General features: G+C 41.3%; 1 protein-coding gene and 1 long non-coding RNA gene across 2 annotated transcripts; one reads left to right on the top strand and one right to left on the bottom strand.

Annotated features, from left to right (window-relative positions):
* Nucleotides 1–1,359: 1,359 nt before the first annotated feature.
* On the top strand, nucleotides 1,360–13,929 carry LOC137047307 (uncharacterized). Its single transcript, XM_067424900.1, has 6 exons — nucleotides 1,360–2,800; nucleotides 2,939–3,028; nucleotides 3,108–3,152; nucleotides 5,500–5,571; nucleotides 9,203–9,301; nucleotides 12,756–13,929. Exons 1-6 carry the CDS (start codon nucleotides 1,411–1,413, stop codon nucleotides 13,004–13,006), a joined length of 1,947 nt encoding a protein of 648 aa, XP_067281001.1. The 5' UTR covers nucleotides 1,360–1,410; the 3' UTR covers nucleotides 13,007–13,929.
* A 432-nt stretch (nucleotides 13,930–14,361) lies between these two features.
* LOC137055609 (uncharacterized) lies at nucleotides 14,362–15,626 on the bottom strand. Its single transcript, XR_010900033.1, has 3 exons — nucleotides 15,342–15,626; nucleotides 14,764–15,196; nucleotides 14,362–14,500 (listed from the first exon to the last, which is right to left on the bottom strand). It is a non-coding gene; the product is annotated as an uncharacterized lncRNA (long non-coding RNA).
* Nucleotides 15,627–20,860: the final 5,234 nt, after the last annotated feature.

The following is a 20,860-nucleotide window of genomic DNA, read 5'->3' as shown; positions in this document are numbered from 1 at the left end:
TGTATCACTGAGGAGCCAGCACGTGGAGGTCGCGGTTTCTGTTTGTCATCATAACATTTCGGCCGTATTGTTTCAATGATAAATGTATTTCGACCGAAAACCGAAAATGCGCTTTCGGGCCATTTTAGGTGGCTGAATATTCTGTGCATTTGTGCATTCCTAATAATAATTTCATCTTTTACTCATTTTCAAAGAATACAAACCATTTATTGGTTTTGATATTTTACCCCACACAAGTGTCAGTTAGGATCAAATTTTTATCTTTTAAATTACACTGTTTTTTGGTCAACAGGACTGTGATCATGATCTTGTCCCTGAAGAAATGTCAAGTTTAGAAAAATGTGTCACATGTGGAGGACCCTTTTCGCCTCTGAAATGGTCAGGTGTGAGGTGTAAAGGTAAATTTTTTTGAGAATGGAAGGGGTATCCATCCATATCTTTTGAACATGATGTCACAGGAACACCTTTTAAAAACTTTTCCATGTGTAACTCTGCTATATGTTCAAGATGAGCCTTTTGCAGCTGCACTTACTTTTTAAGTACTTACCATGACATTATTAACAATCTTCCTTTATTAATTCTTAATTTTCTCTGTCTAGTTTGCTACGAGTCCTGGCACAAAAAGTGTTATTTAAAGCACAAGGTCAACATAACTGAACCTCTGCCAGTGGTAAGTGTTTTAGTATAATTATTTTCAGTGAAATGCTTTCGGGATACACAAAATATAAATGTATTTTTTTTTTTAATTATTATCAGGTCTGTGAAGAACAAAGTTCAAGTGAGGTGGCATCATCAGAAGAGGAATATGTGCCTGATTCCACAGCTGATTCAGACAGCTCATGGGACGGCATAGCAGAGCCTTTAAAAACAAGTCGTAGTCAACATTTAGAATTACAGAATTTTGAGGTGTCCACCAGCAAGTCTGTTTCGAAAAAGAGAAGACGCCATCAAGACATTTTTGTAGAGGAAGAGAGAGAGTCAGTTTCTGAAGCTGCAGAATCATTATCTGAAGATGCAATCAGTGCAAGTCAGCTTGAAGTATCAGGAGTTACTGCCAAAGTAGGAAATACTGATGCTAAAGGCATCATTGTTGATGATAGCGCTGATGCTGGGGCTGAACAGGTCTCAAACACATCCTCCTCTCTCAAAAATAAAACTTACTGCTACATTTGTGGAAAACTGCAGACAAAGTTTACGCGTCACCTAAAACGTCATGAGAAAACACATGCAGATGTTGCTCAAGTTTTAAGTCTTCCCAAGAAGTCCAAACAGCGCCAGAAAATGCTTATAAAGCTACGCAACAAGGGAAACCACATCCATAACTCAGAAGTCTTAGCAAGTGGAGTTGGGTCCCTAAAACTAAGACGCACGGCTAAGACAAAATACAATGCCAAAGACTATATTCATTGCATGTACTGCCAGGCATTTTATCTCCGAAGAGATCTGTGGCGACATGTTAAAAAATGTTCTTCAAAACCAGTAGAAGCCAATTCGGAGTTTGGAAGAAAAAAGGTCTTGTCTTTAGCCTCTATGAATGAGTCAGCTCTGTCTCAGCATATATCCCCAGGTGTTTGGAAGATGTTATCTGTTATGAAAGACGACGAGATAACTGCTACTGTACGAAGTGACTATTCCATTCTTCAGCTGGCCCAGTCGTTTTTTAACAAGCATGCACAAGATCCCAACAAATACAACTATATTCGCCAGACACTCCGAGAAAGTGGAAGACTTCTGCTTACGCTTCGCAAGGACTTCTCAATACATACACTAGAGGATGCTGTGAGACCTGCAAATTTTAATGTGGTGATCAAAGCTGTCAAGAAAGTGTCTGGGTACGATGACGAAAAGCACTGCTACCAAACACCGAGCCTTGCATTAAAGTTGGGTCACTCACTGCAGAAAGTCAGTGACATTTTACATTGCAGAGCACTGATGGCACAAGACAGTAACCTGATAAAGTCAACCCAGAGTTTCAAAACCCTCTATGCTACAAAGTGGTCTGAACTCATCTCCCACACCGCTTTAACTACGCTGAATGACCGCCACTTTAACAAGCCTTGTACTCTTCCTTTTACGGAAGATGTTCAGCGTCTTCATAGATATCTGGAGAAGACTACAGAACAAGCATTGAAGGACTTGGAGGACCACAGTTCACCAAAATCATATAGTGAACTTTGTAAGGCCACCATGGCAAATGTAATACTTTTTAACAGGAGAAGAGGGGGAGAAGTTTCAAAGATGACGCTGAATGGCTTTCTGGAGAGAGACACAAGTGCCTTACACAAGGATGTCGCTTTTGGACTGACACAATTTGAAATTCACCTCTGTCAACACTTCAGTCGTGTTGAATTAAAGGGTAAAAGAGGCCGGAAAGTTGCGGTGTTACTTTCACCAGACATGGTGAAGGGCATAACACGCCTCATAGAGAAAAGACAAGACTCTGGTGTTCCGGCAGAAAACCTGTTCCTGTTTGCCAGACCTCATTGTCTGACTCCCTACAGAGGACAGGACTGTTTGAGGCTCTATGCGAGTGAATGTGGGGCTGAAAACCCTGAGCTCCTCAGGTCAACACTATTACGCAAACATGTTGCAACTTTGTCGCAGATCTTGAACCTCAAGAATCATGAGTTAGACCAGGTCGCTGACTTCCTCGGCCATGATATTCGCGTTCATCGCGAATATTACCGGCTTCCAGAGGCTACTACCCAGCTGGCCAAAATCTCAAAACTACTGCTCGCCATGGAGAAAGGGTCTCTCAGAAGCCTTCAAGGCAAAACGCTTGAGGAGATTGAAATCGAAGGTAATGCCATTTAAAATCAAAACTAAAAATCAGAACTGTTTCTAGCAAATTTGTTTTATTAAAATGGAACATAAATTATATGTAGGCAATCTATAGCACTTGAATCTCATTATTCATCAAGGTAATACATTTTCTTAGATAATCTACAGTTGACCGATTCAAGTGCAGAGAGTGAGGTCGATGCAGAGAGTGAGGTTGATGAAGGAAATCTCACAGATCCACAGACTGGTAAGTGCAGTGAGATTTTTTTTTTCTTGAAATTGTTTTATTTATGAAATCACATGACTGATGTTAAACTTTATTACAGATTCTGCAGAGATGAAAAGAACGACACAACCTGTTGAAGCTCCAGGTACGTATTTATTGTCACCAGATGGTTAGACTGTTAGACTGTAACTACTTGCTATGATGTATCCCTAACCAATTGTAATTTCACTGTCAAGTCAGTAACCGTATAATCTATTGTAATTTCGGACACAATTCAAGGGGATGTTAAATTGTGTCTGAAATACAAAAAAAACGTCTCGGTTACGTATGGTAACCCTCCTTCCCTGAGTGAGGAAACGGAGACGTCACGTCTGTAGGAATTACCAACGAATTAGGTCACGCTAGGAAAACCAATTGCCTTTGAGTGAAACTAAAACGAGCCAATGAACATTGGCCTGCAGGATCTGCATTCCGTGCCCCGCCTGCAAGTGCAGGTATTAAGGGGAAGCAAGCAGGCACACATATTGCTTTTCATCGAGGGAAATGACATCTCCAGTTCCCTTACTCAGGGAACGAGGGTTACCATGCTTAACCGAGTGATTTCTCCCATCACTAACAAAACGCCATATTGCTGACCGCTTCTAGCGCCCAGCTAAGCTACCCGCCTGAACAGTTTATTTTCCGCCGTAGAGACCGCTGTAAGAACACCCAGTCTCATAGAAACTCCTAGTGAGCTAATAGACAAATGGGACAGAGAAAAGCCAGGGCTGGGAAGAGGCAAAGATATCTCATTATATTATTATCAGGAGAAACGAGATACGGGGGAGTAAACAATACCATTGTCTAATTTGCACATGGCAAGTTAACCAAACTCATTCTGTAATACTTCTGGGGTCCGTTCTTCATACCTTGCTTAATAAATCTAGAAGATCTGGGATCTGTCAAATCATCTCAATCGTGATAACTGATCTCTGGCTAATTTGGTTCTTCAAACGAATTTGTGGATTGGATTAAAATATTTGGAATAAATTATCTAAGATCACTGTGTTTTTGTGTTCACTGAAGAGGGCAGATGATCGATACTCGAAACCACGATCAATAAAGCAGCCAGGTTGGCTGGCGTCAAGACAACGTAATGACATCATATAATTACAAAAGACACCTGGCAGAAAACTTGACAAATTACACATAAAAAACCCCCGCAAATGTATTGCCGTTTTTAAGAAAAACAGTCAAACGACCAAACCAACATAAGTTATAATGGATAAATGATATATATATTTTTTTTTAATATTCCAATTATTAATATTCAGATTTATAGTATTTGTACACACTTTATATTTTTATTTTTTTTTAATATTCAGATTTTATAGTATTTGTACACACTTTATATTTTTATTTTTAATGTTGTAATTAGCAATTAATTTAATTTAAGTAAATTGTAAGGATTTCTTAAGCTCCTGCTCTGCATCAAGCCATCCCATAATATCCGTCATCACCAAGCGGCAACCTCCCGCGATCTCTCTTGAAGCCAATACGGAAGTAATGTAAACTGTAATTCCTTAACTGGCCACTAGAGGCAGGCTCCAGAAGGGAGCAGAATCTCATTGAGCCCCATGTTAAAATTCTCAACTTTAAAGCAGAAAAAAACATGTTTACAGCCTGGTACAAATTGTGGTTTTGGCTTATAAGGCTAATTTTGATCTTCATGACAACTCTGAGGGGGGTGAATTTTTTTATAACTCATTCGTTTCCGTTATATTAAGCCTTAAGGTTCTGCATAATTAAGGGCGTGGTTACATATGGATAGCCATTTATCCGCCGCCTATACTCATTGCGTCACCTCAGCTCTTCGCACATCCCGCCTTTTTGCCCATTTTCTGTTATCCGGGAGTGACACGCGTTGACTCGCTCACAAGATGGCAACGCCCAGCTCGCCCATACTTTAAGCTTCAGAACGGCTTATCAGAATCCTATGGGTGACGTCACGGACACTACGTCCATATTTTTATACAGTCTATGGTCATCACTGACATTAATGCATGGCTCAGAGTAATGTTACAGCATGTGTGTCCGGCTCCAATAATATTATAAAGTTATTCCATCACAAATAAATCTTTCAATCAAGTGGCTCTGTCTACAGTATAATACACCTTTTACACAACATTAAAATATATTTTTATTTATTATTATTTAAATTATTATTGCCTTTGGTTCAGTGATAAACTCTTGTGATAAAGTAGCAGTGGCTGAGACAGATTTTAAGCATCGCCTCAAGATGCGATCTAATCCTGTTTCCATGATGAGCCTCTCCCGAGCAGGCTTAGGAGTCTATGATGAGCTTTGAAGAACTAAACAATCCAAGATCGTGCCAAATCATCAATAATCAAATCCAGCTAACTGACTTAGTGACATATGAAGAACGGATCCCTGCTCATCTTTTGTTAATTGTGTGTATGCATTTAATTTAAAGTACATTACATTTGATTCAGGTTCTGCAGGACTGCTGATTGCTAGGCAACCTGTCGAGGAACCTCCAGGCATGTCTGCGTCATCATCACAAGGTTAGCCCTAATCCTGAGTCTACTAACATGTCACATTTTTTTGATTGCTTTTAGGTTATGAAATAATGCACAATGCATTAAGACCTCCTTTCATGTGTTTCAATTCCGATCTTTCATGTATTCATGCTCTTGTGTAATCGCCGCACCATCCTAAATAAATCTGTCTCTTCCGGGATACCCTGAAATTTTGAATAATCCGATCTAATATGATTTCTGACCTGTAAGGTTGCCAGAATAATAATCCTACACGGTGTGTTAATAGGCCAGAGGAGAACTGGCACCCCGACTGAGTCTGGTTTCTCCCAAGGTTTATTTTTCTCCATCATGCCCTGATGGAGTTTTGGTTCCTTGCCACTGTCGCCTTTGGCTTGGCTTGCTCAGTTGGGGACACTAACATTATGATCAGAGCAAGGTTATTATAGTTTTGCTTTTTTAAATTAGTTTTTATTTTATTATCGTTTTCAATTTTGCTACAAATTTCAGTTTAGTTTTAGTTAGTTTTACAAATGGTTTTGCTAGTTTTAGTTTAGTTTTTATTTTGCAAATACATTTCTATTTAGTTTTTATTTATTTCGTTTCAGTTTTAGTTTTAGTAATTATAGTTTAGCAGAGTTACCATAATGAAGTCTAGAGACCAAATCAAGGTTTTTAATTTCAGCAAAGTTTAATTAACAGATTAGAGTTTAATCTTACTAAACATCCTTAAGTGAAATAACTTGATAAACGAGCATTATTGTTTAAACCCAGGACGGTCTTACACAACATGCAGTAAAGTTGGGCTTTCACCTTTGAGCAAAAAAGCTTGAGTCAAACTATGACCTATACAGGATCTATCTTAAAGAACAAAATAGATGCAACGTAAAATATAAAAGTAAAAATTATAAATTCCAGACCAACTCACTCATAACAGATGAAATATTGTTAAACAATTAAAAGCTTATTTTAATTTCTTCAGTAGTACAATGTAGGCTAGCAGTGTCTACACACTGTTTTGCTCTGTGTGTGTGTGTGTGTGTGTGTGTGTGTGTGTGTGTGTGTGTGTGTGTGTGTGTGTGTGTGTGTGTGTGTGTGTGTGTGTGTGTGTGTGTGTGTGTGTGTGTGTGTGTACATGTTTTTCTAGCCTAGTGAGGACTTCAAACTTAATGCACACAGACTCATGGGGACTCGTGTCACCGTGGGGACCTAAATTGAGGTCCCCATGGGTACAAAAGCTTATAAATCATACATAATGAGTTCTTTTGAAAATGTAAAAATGTAGAAAGTTTCCTGGAGATGGGTAGGTTTAGGGGCAGGGGCAGGGTAGGGGGATAGAATATATGGTTTGTATGGTATAAAAACCGTCTATATGGCAAGTCCCCACAAAGATAGCGCACCAGACATGTGTGTGTGCGTGTGTGTGTGTGTGTTTGTTGTGCTATAATTGTAAAGGGGACCAATGTCCTTACTTATCTAGTAAAATATTATGATAACTGACTAGTAAGGACATTTGACTGGTCCTCACTAGTTAAAAAGGCTTATAAATCGGCCAAAACATGTTTTTATTTAAATCTATTGTTTTGCACGTTCTTGGGATGGGGAGGTTTAGGGATAGGAATTGAGTTAGGAGATATAAAATATCATTAACCTGATATAAAATCAATGGAAGTCCATGCAATGTCCTCACTTATATAGTGAAACAAACCTGTGTGTGTGTGTGTGTCCTGGCATTCCCTACTTTGTGGGGATATGTCTCCACACAGATAATAATATTATTAGTAGTAAATGATTATGATAACACCTTTGAGCCTGTCAATATTATGCAAACATGAAATCTCAAACGCACAGTAGGCTAGTAACGTTATTTGCTAATATAGTTGCTGACTTTTGCGCCTGCGTCTCTCGTCACGTAAGAAACGGCATTCTAAAACATTGAGCTTAAAATAAGTTTAACGTGCATCTCATTACCTTGTGTTATTTCCCCTTTCACTGCCACGGACGGACGCGTTGATTCTTTGTGAACTCCCGTTTTAGGACTGGCGATGTGTTGCCTGTCTGCACGCGTCCGTCACAGGACAGCGGTTAATCTCCTCAGCTCACTTCACGCGCATTAGCGCAATAGACACTCCCTCAACCGCCACAGTCAGATTTTCCACCACATTAAAGAGAGCTTATTAATAACGAAAACGAATATTTATTTTTGCTAATTATTATTTTATTTCAGTTAGTTTTTTAGTAAGAGTAGTTAGTTTCGTTTAGTTTTAGTTTTTTATTTATTCAGATTTTTTAATTTTATTTCAGTTTACGAAAATGTTTTTTGACCAATAGTTTTAGTCTTAGTTTCAGTTTTCGTTTACGAAAATAACCTTGGATCAGAGTTATTCAACTAAATATACAAATAACATTAATTCATTAGGTCTTCTTTAATTCTATAAACTATAATACTGATCTGCCAACATTGTCTCTCTATGATAAATTAAAATAAGCTGATAACATCACTGTTTACTCCAGAACGACTGTACAGCCAAATCTAATTCTGCTGCAGTATTGTCCTGTTTAACACTGAAGCTGCTCTGACACAATCGCCGCTGGAGAAGAGCGATATAAATAAACTTGATTGATTGAATTTAGTTGTCACAGCAACAATTGAGATAAATGGGAGGCACGTGAGGATCCCAGATCTTTTAATCGTGATAACTGATCTCTAATTTGGAAGGCTAATTTGGTTCTTCAAACGGATTTGTGGATTGGATTAAAATATCTGAAGTAATTTATCTAAGATTAATGCGTGTTCTTGTGTTCATTAATTCAGACAGTGAGTAAAATCACTGAAATTCTGCTACCCAACAGGCCCAACGTTGCAATATTACAACATTCCCCTAAAAACATACTAAAATGGAGCAAAGTCTTTGGTGGTAAGGATGCAAGTATTTTTTCGCATCTGAAAGTGAGAAGGTTGGAGTGACATCAGCATGGCCTCCACCTCTGTAAGCGTGATTGTCAACTCCTTGAAGTTTAGTGAAATTCTCACCAGGATCCTCTTCAAGCATGTTTTCACCGACCTCACAAGTGTCCCCCAGAAGCTGGCCCACCAAGCAGCTCTTTAAACGATAAACTTCCAGAAGATCCCCTTGTCATTGAAGGACTCCGTAAGCTCTGATCTTTTGAATGCCACTGGATTTGACATACAAGGGCTGTTCATATCTATCCATGTTACTTCAAAGGGAGGGGACCAGAGTGTGGTGGGCTGATCTACTACAGAATGTATTATTTGGTGGAATGTCTCTTTGTTAGTTACTTGGTTTGCTCAGCTGTAGTGCTCTTTCTGCTCTCAACCTCGTTTTGCGAGACCGGATGAGCTGGTTGACTTTCCACTCCCCACTGGAGTCTTGTCAGCTCCGTGTCTTTTGGTAAAAGCTACAGTAGCACTGGACACAGCACACATCCATATGTCACCGTGAACTAAAAGTCCAGACTGTAAATCTGGATTTTACCTTACAAAGACTAAATTCATGATTTAAAGGGTTCATTAGTTGCTTGAACCCATGAAGGAACATCTTCTACTTCACAGTATTAAAGAAATCTACCTACAACAAATAAATGCTTATAGTGACTGTTGTTGTTGTTTTTTAAATCTTTTCTTTCTTCTTTTCAGCGCAAAGTGAAAATGCAGATGGTAAGGGCAAAGAACCCAGCAGAAAACTAATGAAGGACAAAGAGCCCAGCAGAAAAAAGAAAACTAATAAACAATCTGGTAAATGCTGCTACACATACACAAAAGTTACTAAATGCCAAGTTACTTAAACATGAAAGCATAATTGGGTGGGGGTTATGCTACTAGTTCTGTAGACTAGACATGCGAAACATTGTCGGATAATTTTTATAACTGACATTTCTCTGGGCCAATCGGAATCCTAGCACTTCCACCATTGAATGAGACGCCTGGCTACCACGCGAGTCTGACGGATGGAAGGAAGCAAGCTTATTTTCATAAGCAAGGGGTATTTTCATCCCCCGCTCTTTTACTGGGTCTCCCCGATCCTAGTCGACCCGCTCTGAGCGGGATTCGAACCGGCGTTCCCTGCGCGAGGGCGGGCAAGTTAATAGGGACGCTAAAGACAGCTTTCTCTAACCTCGGTTGATAGCGTGCTTCTTGAGGTCACGGGCAAGCGTATTTATACATAGAAACCAATGTGAATACATCAAGATTTAAATTCAGAGACAAAAAATAATCTATGCACAACCTGTCATTTTATTCGCCTCTAAATATGAGGAGGGCGCTCTCACAGAAAGTCCAAAAGCGGATTCGTAGAAACTTACTTTCGCGCTGGAGCGGCAGCTGAAGGAAAACAATCGTTATGAGCTGAAGCGTGACGACGACAATCAGACGAGTGCGACAATATATGCTTTATGTGTGTTTTTCAAGCCATCTCAATGTAGGCTATTGATTGACAATATTGTAGGCCTATATCATATGAATAATGCAGTGCTAACTGACAGCTTTTGAAATGTTTATCTTCTGCTCACCAAAGCTGCATTTATTTAATCAAAAATACAGTTAAATCAGTAATATTGTGAAATACCATTACAAATGAAAGCAGCCTTTTTCTATGTGAATATAGTAAAGTGTGATTTATTCCTGTTATCAAAGCTGAATTTATCATTATTACTCCAGTCTTCAGTGTCACAAGATCCTTCACTAATTACTCTCATATGAGGATTTCATAATCAAGAAACATTTTTGATTATTATTTGTGTTGAAAACAATTGTGCTGCTTTAAAAATGTTTTGAAAACCATGATACATTTTATTTTTCAGGATTCTTTGATGAGAGTTCAATGGACAGCATTTATTTGCATTTATTAAATAAATTATTATCTTTTGTAATATTAAAAATATCACTTGTGATCAATTTAATGTAGCCTATGTCTGATCAACAAAAGTTCTAATTTCTCTCTTTTTTTACTTTTACCACAAATGTGTGAATGGTATGGTGGTTTTCACAAAAACGAAGCAGCATGATCATGAGCAGCAAAACTGTTTTCAACACTGATAATAATCATAAATGTTTGTTGAGCATCACATTTTAATATGAGAATGATTAGAGACACTGAAGACTGGAGTAATGATGATAAATTCAGCTTTGATCACAGAAATAAATGACACTACTATATATTCACGTAGCGAACTGATGATTTACATCATTTCACTATATTACATTTTTACTGCATTTTTAACTAAATAAATGCAGCATATATGACAACTAGACTTAAATTAGACTGTAACCTTTTCTACTCTTAGGAGTTTGCAGGTCTGGTATTCAGCTGTTAAGTTTGATTTTTTAAAGGAGGGTTCTTAACCACATCATCTCCACACTTAGGGAGCGTTCACACTTGTCATGTTTGGTTGGGTTAAAACGAACCCTGGTGTGATTGATCAGTTAGTGCGGTTCATTTGAACATATGTGAACGCTGCCATCCGAACCCTGGTGCGCACCAAACAGGCGGGACCTAGAGCGCTATAAAGATGGGTCTCGGCCCGCTTCCAAACGAACTCTGGTGCGTACAGGACGTAATGTCACAAGATGCGATGCTACAAGCTGATTTTACGACGCAGAATGATCAGTGTATCCAAAATGAGTAGACGGCAAAGGTGGAGCAACGAGGAGGTAAAGTGCCACATCAATATTTGGTCTGACAAGCATGTCTCTTCACACAACGGAGGAAATCCTGCAGCTGTTTTGAATGTTTTGAACATTTTATGAGCTCTTCATGAGTTCTCAGCTGGTAAAAATAAAACCATATGTACACACATAAAATGATGGCGTTAAATCAGCACACAGCATTGTTTTAAATGTTCTGTAAGCAAGCTCAGTCACAAAATATACGCCATAGAAGCCAGCCAATCAGGTTGTGGCCAAAAACCTATGCCTTTGGTTTCGGTAACTAAGTTTGCTGTTATAAATGCCCGTGTGAACGCTAAGTGGACCAGGAATATGTTTTGTTTTTGGTCTGGACCAAACAAACCAAACTACAAGTGTGAACTTAGACCACAATATAAGGGTGCGTTCACACTTGTAGTTCGGTTAGTTTGGTTTGTTTGGTCCGGACCAAAAAACAAAACATATAGTCCTGGTCCGCTTAGCGTTCACACTGGCATTTTTAACAGAGCACCTAAAGTTACCAAACCAAAGGCATAGGGAGACAGTCACGACCTGATTGGTCGGCTTATATGACTCCGGAGCTGCTTACCGAACACTCAAAACAATGCTGTGTGCTGATTAAACACCATCATTTTATGCGTGTACATGTGGCATTATTTTTACCAGCTGAGAACTCATGAAGAGCTCATAAAACGTTCAAAACAGCTCCATGATTTCCTCCGTTGTGCAGAAAAGAGACGGCCGTTCTGTCGTCTGTACCGACTGATGGGTAGCAGTTCTTCTGATGAGAAGAACCAGGTGTGCTTTTTTGTGCATTTTTTGTAGCCTTTTTTTAAACATGCTCGTCAGACAAAATATATTGATGAGGCACTTCCTCGTTGCTCCACGTTTGCCCTCTGACATTAATGTTACTCATTTTGGATACACTGATCTTTCCGCGTCGTCAAATCAGCTGACCTGTAGCGTCTCATCTTGTGACATCACGTCCTGTTTTTGGTTCGTTTGCATGTCTTTGGTCCGTGTTGCGTTCATATATCAATCGAACCGCACCAGAGTTTGGATGGCAGCGTTCACATGTGTTCAAATGAACCGCACTACACCAGGGTTTGTTTAAATCTAACCAAACATGACAAGTGTGAACTAAGTGCCATAGGCAGAATCTGGACCAGACAGGCCCATTTTGGCTGGTTTGGACCAGCATGAGGAGCAGGGATTGTCTAATGAATACATTTTTTAATTAACTTTTCTTCAGAATTCAATCATCTAATCAACCAAATTTGCCAAGCAGGAGTCAAAATAAGCTCTTTGGCATTGGCAGAAATTAATCTTCATTGATGCAACCCACATACTCAATTCAGCAGTGTCCCACTAATGTATGTTCTTTATGAATGCACATTTTAAAGGGGGAATAAACCGCCGTTACATCAGTACAAGATTTATAACCAAGAAACAACAAATACATAATTTACCTAACACAAATTTCCTTACTTTAAAAAAGGTTTATTTAAAAGTGTGTTTTCATTGATTTCTTTGTCTTTTTTTCTAGTTTCTCTGGAAAGTGCTAGGAGAGCAAAAAAACATCAATGGTCTCCCATGGAGGTTGCCGCAGTCATGAGACATTTTGGCGAACACGTCAAAAAAGGAAAACTTGCCACTATGATTGAATGCCAGCAATGCAAGGAGGCAGAAGATCCTGTTCTGGCTGGTCGCTCTATTCTAAATATAAGAGACTTCGTAAGAAATCGTGGTGTGACTTTGAAAAGAAAAGAAAATCCTGGCTTAAATATGGAAATGTGATGAATTGTCACCAGATAAAGATAGGTGTTTGTCTCTTGAGTTCTTCAAGAAGACGCGTTAGTTTTATTTAATTTTTTTCAAGCCAGACACGTGTTGACATGCATAATATTATTTTGCCATTCATTTTAATTTCTGTTCACAAATAGTGTGGATTATGTTCACCCAAAAATGTAAATCCTGTCATTAATTCCTCCTGTGGTTCATCTTCAGTCACAGATGAAGAATATTAGTGTTGAAATCCTAAAGACGTCGTTACAAAGGCCATCTCACTACAGTGGCTCTACAATCATTTTACGAAGAGACGAGAATAGTTTTTGTGCGCAAATAAAAACAAGAAATAACAACTTATGTAGCGATGGCTGATCTCAAAACAGCTGATTCGGAGTGTTATGAATCAACCACCAAACTGCTGAAATAACGTGACAGGCGATCTGAACAGCTGTTTCGGTACACTGATCCGATACGCTCCGAATCGGCTGTTTTGAGATCAGCCATCACTATATAAGTCGTTATTTAGTGTTTTTGCGCACTAACTCTATTCTGGCCTCTTCATCAATGATTGTAGAGCCGCTGTAGTGAGATGGGCTTTGTAACGACGTCTTTAGTGCCTTTATGGGTCTTGAGAGAGGAAATGACATTGGTGTCATTGAAGGCCTTTCTGAGCCATCGGATTTCAACACTAATATCTTCATCTGTGTGTGAAGATGAGCGGAGGTCTGACGGCTGGCCAACCACAGGAGGAATTAATCACAGAGTTTACACTTTTGGCTGAACTAACGCTTTAAGAGAAGGCACTGTATCACAAAGTCCACTTGTGTCTAAAGATCCATTTATTCATGTTTGACCCTTTAATACACAGAGCTTACATGTTTGTGTATGTGTATGGTCATGGTCCTGACAAATAAAGTTGGCCCTGGTAATTACTATTTGTGTCATGGGCGGAGCTAAGTACCTCATTATCGTTTGTCCTTTTAATACACCATGGTCTCAGGTTCTTGTATTTTGAGTTCTGATGTGTTTATTCAGATTTTGAAGTGAGATTTGGGTTGTATAGCTCAAATTGGATTTTTTAAGATTTACTACATCTTTTTAGCACAAGTGGAAAGGGGTGACTGTTTAGTGTTGCAAAAAACTGGTTTGAAAAAATAGTCCTCTTAATTAACAAAAACCAGTATGTGTGTGTGTGTGTGTGTGTGTGTGTGTGAAATTAACAAATTTGATAGATGTTAATTTATCAAAGATAAACAGATGATAGATAGATAGATAGATAGATTTTCATAAGTATCTTGACTGTTGTATAGTTTGATGACTGCAGTTTGCCATCTCCACTAGGATATACTGTTGCACGAAGGTGGCTCAGATGTATGATGTCACCTCGTGCAGGTCAATCAATGCTTGATCCCTCCATAGAGAGACCTCCAGGAGCTTTTCCCCACACCTCATCTTGATGTCCAAGATTGGAACCTCCGTCCGGGTCATCCTTGGTTTCTGCAACTGCAAAAGTAAAGCGCAGTGGCTCAGTACAATACCAGGTACAGTATAGTATTTCTTAATTTCTTAAGTATAGTATAATCTTAATATGAGTTCGCCATTTCTAATTGTAATGTATTGTAAAATTTTACACACCCAGTTTAAGTAAATTTAAAAGCAACAAAATATATAATGCATAACAATGTGCATCTCAATTAATTTCTTGCTTGTCATAGATAGATAGACAGACAGACAGACAGACAGATATAGATAGATATATAACTTACTTTTTCCACCTTGCCTTTAATACACAGATAGCCACTCCTCACAAACAGGTCCTCCTCCTCGCCAGTGGCAGGATGTGATGGTGGGCAGAGGGCATCTAGGGCGGCTCTCTCTGCCTCCTCTGACACATCCAGAGGAGCTGTTCGAAATTTCAGTGATGTCTGCCCGAGCAGGATATAAACCTGCCCAGGTCTATTGGACATGGTGTAATTTTTTATAATGTACGATGCCCCCTCCTCAAATTCAGGAGTAGGGCCATTCTTCTTGTGAAGAATGGCTCTACTCCCATCTGTGAGGGCGCAGACAGAGTACTTATTAAATGTTCCAATTTCAATACTTCTGTCACGCCTGATAAATGTAGCAGCCTTCCTTTGCATCTGTGTTTGCACACATTTCAGCACAAGTTTGTCAGGCCTTGTGTATAGATGTGCCATTCTGTGGAAAGGAAAAAAAATTCTACTATAGAGATTTTGAAGTAAATAACTAATTCTACAAATTCTAATAATAACTACTATTATTATAATAATTAATAATAATAATAATGTGGTGATGTCTAAAGGTGAATCAAAAATATACTTACTTGCTATGTCAGTTTTGGGGTTGTAAGCTGCTGTTGACAAAGGAAAGAAAAGACGAAAAAATATTAAATATGAGTCAAACATTGAATGTTCTAAATTTAACGTTACATTTTATTTATTTTAATTAATGATGATGTTATGATTTTGTTTATTTTTAATTAAATTACTTCAAACATTTCATCTTTTTCCCTAAATGTTTTATTTTCATTGTAAAAGGTAATGATTGTTTAGTCAAAAGTTAAAGGACCCATGACCCTTATTTTACATAAATGTAAAATTTATTTTTTCCTGTCAGAACCCATTCTCAGAGACCAAATCCTGTCAGAATACAGTTTTTAACACTATCACATCTTCACCAGCTTATAAAAATCATGAACATAATTCGAAATAACTTGAAAAAGTACATCAAAAAATACTTTTTCCTGTCAGAACCCATTCTCAGAGACCAAATCCTGTCAGAATACAGTTTTTAACACTATCACATCTTCACCAGTGTATTAAAATCATAAAAGCTTCTCACCTTACCGTGCGTTCACACCGCCGCCGGCGAGAGCGTCAAAATTCGCTCTTGCCGCTCTGACAACGACGCTGTAGAAAGCTCCGTGGACGCGCTGCTGCTCTGACGTAGATCGAATGTTTTTTCTTTTTTTAAACTGTATTTAAAGAGGCCGCAAATCAAACAAGCATGTTGATGGATATACTGACCACAAGTAGGGTATAAATTAACTTCATGAAATCGTTTAAATGTGAAAGTAAGAATTAATTGCACACCCGCGGAACAACGAGCGTTCTAGCGCCTATAAAATAGTGTTGCGCGACTTCTTAACAAATTACACATCACTATGAATGATCTTGTCATAAATGATAGGGAAACCCGCACAGCAATGATCAACCTTTCCTACAAATTGCTTGGGAACTAATGTGGTCGGAACCAAAGTTTACAGGCCTGCGTTCTCTGGATTTCTCTCAAGCGGAGCACTTCTACATTCTGACTGGTTGCCGCCTGTTGCCGCCGAACCGCGTCATAGCTCATTACCATAAAGTTGAGCTGATTTCAACTCTCCTCGACGCCCAAATCGTCCAAGACGCGCCGCGCCGCTCTCGCCGGAGCTCGCCGCCCGGCTCCCATTGAAAATGAATGACTTCCGGCCAGCTTGACGCTCTCTCCGCCGGCGGTGTGAACGCACAGTTACAAAGTAGTTGCTTGCTTGCTGAGTTGTTGCTGAGTGGTGAAGTAAGACTGGGGTCATTGGTAATGAACCTGGCAGCGGTCCAATCAGTCAATCAGAAAATATCGCCAAGGCACATGATGTCAGGATGGTAACATTTGGCCAATGATCTTCACTCTCCCCTCCACCAATCAGAAAGTATCGCCAAGGCACATGACAAGATAGTAACCTTTGGCCAATGATTTTTCCCTCCCCCACTCTCCACAGAGACTCCCCAGACACTGAGTCCTCAGACTCAGTGTCTGGGGAGAGGACTCAGTCTATTGCCCCGAGTCCAGAGAGGTCTCAGTCTATTGCCCCCAGTCCAGAGAGCACTCCGTCTATTGCCCCGAGTCCAGAGAGCACTCCGTCTATTGCCCCGAGTCCAGAGAGCACTCAGTCTATTGCCCCGAGTCCAGAGAGCACTCCGTCTATTGCCCCGAGTCCAGAGAACACTCCGTCTATTGCCCCGAGTCCAGAGAGCACTCGGTCTATTGCCCCGAGTCCAGAGAGCACTCCGTCTATTGCCCCGAGTCCAGAGAGCACTCCGTCTATTGCCCCGAGTCCAGAGAGCACTCAGTCTATTGCCCCGAGTCCAGAGAGCACTCCGTCTATTGCCCCGAGTCCAGAGAGCACTCCGTCTATTGCTCCGAGTCCAGAGAGCACTCCGTCTATTGCCCCGAGTCCAGAGAGCACTCGGTCTCTTGCCCCGAGTCCAGAGAGCACTCGGTCTCTTGCCCCGAGTCCAGAGAGCACTCGGTCTCTTGCCCCGAGTCCAGAGAGCACTCGGTCTCTTGCCCCGAGTCCAGAGAGCACTCAGTCTCTTGCCCCGAGAGCACTCAGTCTCTTGCCCCGAGTCCAGAGAGCACTCAGTCTCTTGCCCCGAGTCCAGAGAGCACTCAGTCTCTTGCCCCGAGAGCACTCAGTCTCTTGCCCCGAGAGCACTCAGTCTCTTGCCCCGAGTCCAGAGAGCACTCAGTCTCTTGCCCCGAGAGCACTCAGTCTCTTGCCCCGAGTCCAGAGAGCACTCGGTCTCTTGCCCCGAGTCCAGAGAGCACTCGGTCTCTTGCCCCGAGAGCACTCAGTCTCTTGCCCCGAGTCCAGAGAGCACTCAGTCTCTTGCCCCGAGAGCACTCAGTCTCTTGCCCCGAGTCCAGAGAGCACTCAGTCTCTTGCCCCGAGAGCACTCGGTCTCTTGCCCCGAGTCCAGAGAGCACTCGGTCTCTTGCCCCGAGAGCGCTCAGTCTCTTGCCCCGAGTCCAGAGAGCACTCAGTCGCTTGCCCCGAGAGCACTCAGTCTCTTGCCCCGAGAGCACTCAGTCTCTTGCCCCGAGTCCAGAGAGCACTCAGTCTCTTGCCCCGAGAGCACTCAGTCTCTTGCCCCGAGTTCAGAGAGCACTCCATCTATTGCCCCGAGTCCAGAGAGCACTCCGTCTCTTCGCCCCGAGAGCACTCGGTCTATTGCCCCGAGTCCAGAGAGCACTCAGTCTCTTGCCCCGAGTCCAGAGAGCACTCAGTCTCTTGCCCCGAGAGCACTCAGTCTCTTGCCCCGAGTCCAGAGAGCACTCGGTCTCTTGCCCCGAGAGCACTCAGTCTCTTGCCCCGAGTCCAGAGAGCACTCAGTCTCTTGCCCCGAGAGCACTCAGTCTCTTGCCCCGAGTCCAGAGAGCACTCGGTCTATTGCCCCGAGTCCAGAGAGCACTCAGTCTCTTGCCCCGAGTCCAGAGAGCACTCAGTCTCTTGCCCCGAGTCCAGAGAGCACTCGGTCTATTGCCCCGAGTCCAGAGAGCACTCGGTCTATTGCCCCGAGTCCAGAGAGCACTCGGTCTCTTGCCCCGAGAGCACTCAGTCTCTTGCCCCGAGTCCAGAGAGCACTCAGGCCCTGTCCACACGAACACGGGTATTTTCAAAGCTTTTTCTACGCGGTTTGGCTGTTCGTCCACACGCAAACGCTGTATCCGGTTACTAAAACCGGACTTTTTTGAAAACTCCGGCCAGGGTGAAGATTTTTAGAAACTCCGGTTACAGCGTTGTCGTGTAGATGGTAACACCGGAGATTTCGGTTTTTTAAATTGAAGTGCGTGCCGTTCTCTCCTTTGTTTGACGTCAGATTTTCCACATCTCCTTTTGATTTACGTGAGTCGAGTCTAAGCGGTGGACTCTACTAACAGCGCTTATCACATGTATATCCTACAGATGTTCAGTTATTTCATTGTATTGCAGAACAAAGGCGCCAGAATGCAATAATACAAAATAGTAAAGCAAGTGTGTGAAGCTATACAGTCCACTTCGGCCCTGCACCTGTACAGTTACCTGTCACTGAGTCCAAAGTAAAGGAACTTGTAGAAGGGTTTCACTTGAGCCCATGGCATCCCTCAGTCAGTGCAATGTGCATCGGTGCAGTGAATGGGACCCATGTGGAAATCAGGCAGCCAATCATAGCGTAGTTTTGCGTTCTCATGTGGACAGATTTTTTTTTAAAACCGTGCTTGTGTGGACGCGATTGTTTTTTAAAACGGAGGAGGAAAAACTCCGGTAATAAAAATACCCGTGTACGTGTGGACTAGGCCTCAGTCTCTTGCCCCGAGTCCAGAGAGCACTCGGTCTATTGCCCCGAGTCCAGAGAGCACTCGGTCTCTTGCCCCGAGAGCACTCAGTCTCTTGCCCCGAGTCCAGAGAGCACTCGGTCTATTGCCCCGAGTCCAGAGAGCACTCAGTCTCTTGCCCCGAGAGCACTCAGTCTCTTGCCCCGAGAGCACTCAGTCTCTTGCCCCGAGTCCAGAGAGCACTCGGTCTATTGCCCCGAGTCCAGAGAGCACTCGGTCTATTGCCCCGAGTCCAGAGAGCACTCAGTCTCTTGCCCCGAGAGCACTCAGTCTCTTGCCCCGAGTCCAGAGAGCACTCGGTCTATTGCCCCGAGTCCAGAGAGCACTCGGTCTCTTGCCCCGAGTCCAGAGAACACTCGGTCTCTTGCCCCGAGTCCAGAGAGCACTCGGTCTCTTGCCCCGAGAGCACTCAGTCTCTTGCCCCGAGTCCAGAACACTCACACTCACACTCACACACACACACAAACACACTTAAACTCAGAGTGATTGATTGACAGAGAAATTAGAAATAAGACAGAATGAATATTCGATAGAATGGAAGATGAGTGAGTTTCAGGAGATTAGAAATAGTTCATAGAATGGCAGCTAGTGTAGCCTCTCCAACTGTCAACATTTGAATTATGACAAACACAAACATTTGTTTGTGTGAAATGTGCCCCCCCCACACACACACACACTCATAGATAGTTTGATAAGTTTAAAGTTTTAAATTAGTTTTGATAGATAGAGAGATAGAGAGAGATAGATGAGTTTAAATGAGATGATAGAGAGAGAGATAGGAGAGTTTAAATGATAGATAGATGATAGAATCTATAGATGATAGATCTATCATTAAATGATAGATAGATGATAGAATCTATAGATCAGAGATGCCCAAACTAGGGCCCGCGGGCCAAAGTTGGCCCGTGGTAACCTTTGATTTGGCCCACCGAGGTCCGAGAGAGAGAGCCTACATTTTGAAATGATAAACGCTCAAACATTATAATAAGCATGCATGTTTATTTTCCGTCAGTGAAACAACTCACTGCAGCCTGTAAAACAATTAAACAATTATCAGTAAATAATGGTAACCCAAAGAGTATAAGAAAATTAATTATTAGTTAAAAAAAGATTTGTAGATAGATTCCTAGCCTTTTCCCCCTTAAAGATGCGTCCTATGCCGTTCTGCGCTTTGAGATGAATGTGGGACATGAGCTGGATAGACACCTTTTCTAATATCTTTGTCTTCATGATGTTGCAAAGCAACACTTGTTGTAAAAGGGCTGAAGAGTGAATTTTATCTTCCACAGGGCCAAGACATTTAGGCTATGTTTGAGTATGCACCGCTAGAAAAAGCGAAAGTAAAACCGCTGGGTGCACGTGAACTGCGCTATTCAAATAAACTTGACGCGTAAAACAGCTGGGTGCACGTGAACTGCGCTATTCAAATAAACTTGACGCGCCTCAAGTCTAATAACAAGCACAAACATAAAATTTAATAAAATAAAATTTGTCAAAAGGTATTCGTCCTACAGTCTTTACCATAGATGTGAATGGGTATAATATACTTAATTATACGCAAACGAAAGGAAGAAGCATTAATATTTTCCTGTGAAAATGAGTGCGACGCGAGTGAAGATTTGAGAAAAGAAACCAGATGTCCATCAAATCGGGTGACCAGAACGCAAAACAGAATTAAAAAGCTGGCAGATCTTAAATTGGGCTCAG

The sequence above is a fragment of the Pseudorasbora parva genome, chromosome 2, assembly GCF_024679245.1.
Source record: "Pseudorasbora parva isolate DD20220531a chromosome 2, ASM2467924v1, whole genome shotgun sequence".
NCBI classification, from domain to species: Eukaryota; Metazoa; Chordata; class Actinopteri; order Cypriniformes; family Gobionidae; genus Pseudorasbora; species Pseudorasbora parva.
Note: the sequence above shows the minus strand (reverse complement) of the source record. Positions and strands in the feature narration are given on the sequence as shown.

Excerpts from the sequence above, each read along its gene's own strand:
- LOC137047307 (XM_067424900.1), top strand. The coding sequence starts at position 1,411 with ATGTACTGCCAGGCATTTTATCTCCGAAGAGATCTGTGGCGACATGTT. Across the intron at positions 2,801-2,938 it reads TGAGGAGATTGAAATCGAAG|ATAATCTACAGTTGACCGAT; the intron begins GTAATGCCATTT and ends ACATTTTCTTAG. Across the intron at positions 9,302-12,755 it reads GAAAACTAATAAACAATCTG|TTTCTCTGGAAAGTGCTAGG; the intron begins GTAAATGCTGCT and ends CTTTTTTTCTAG.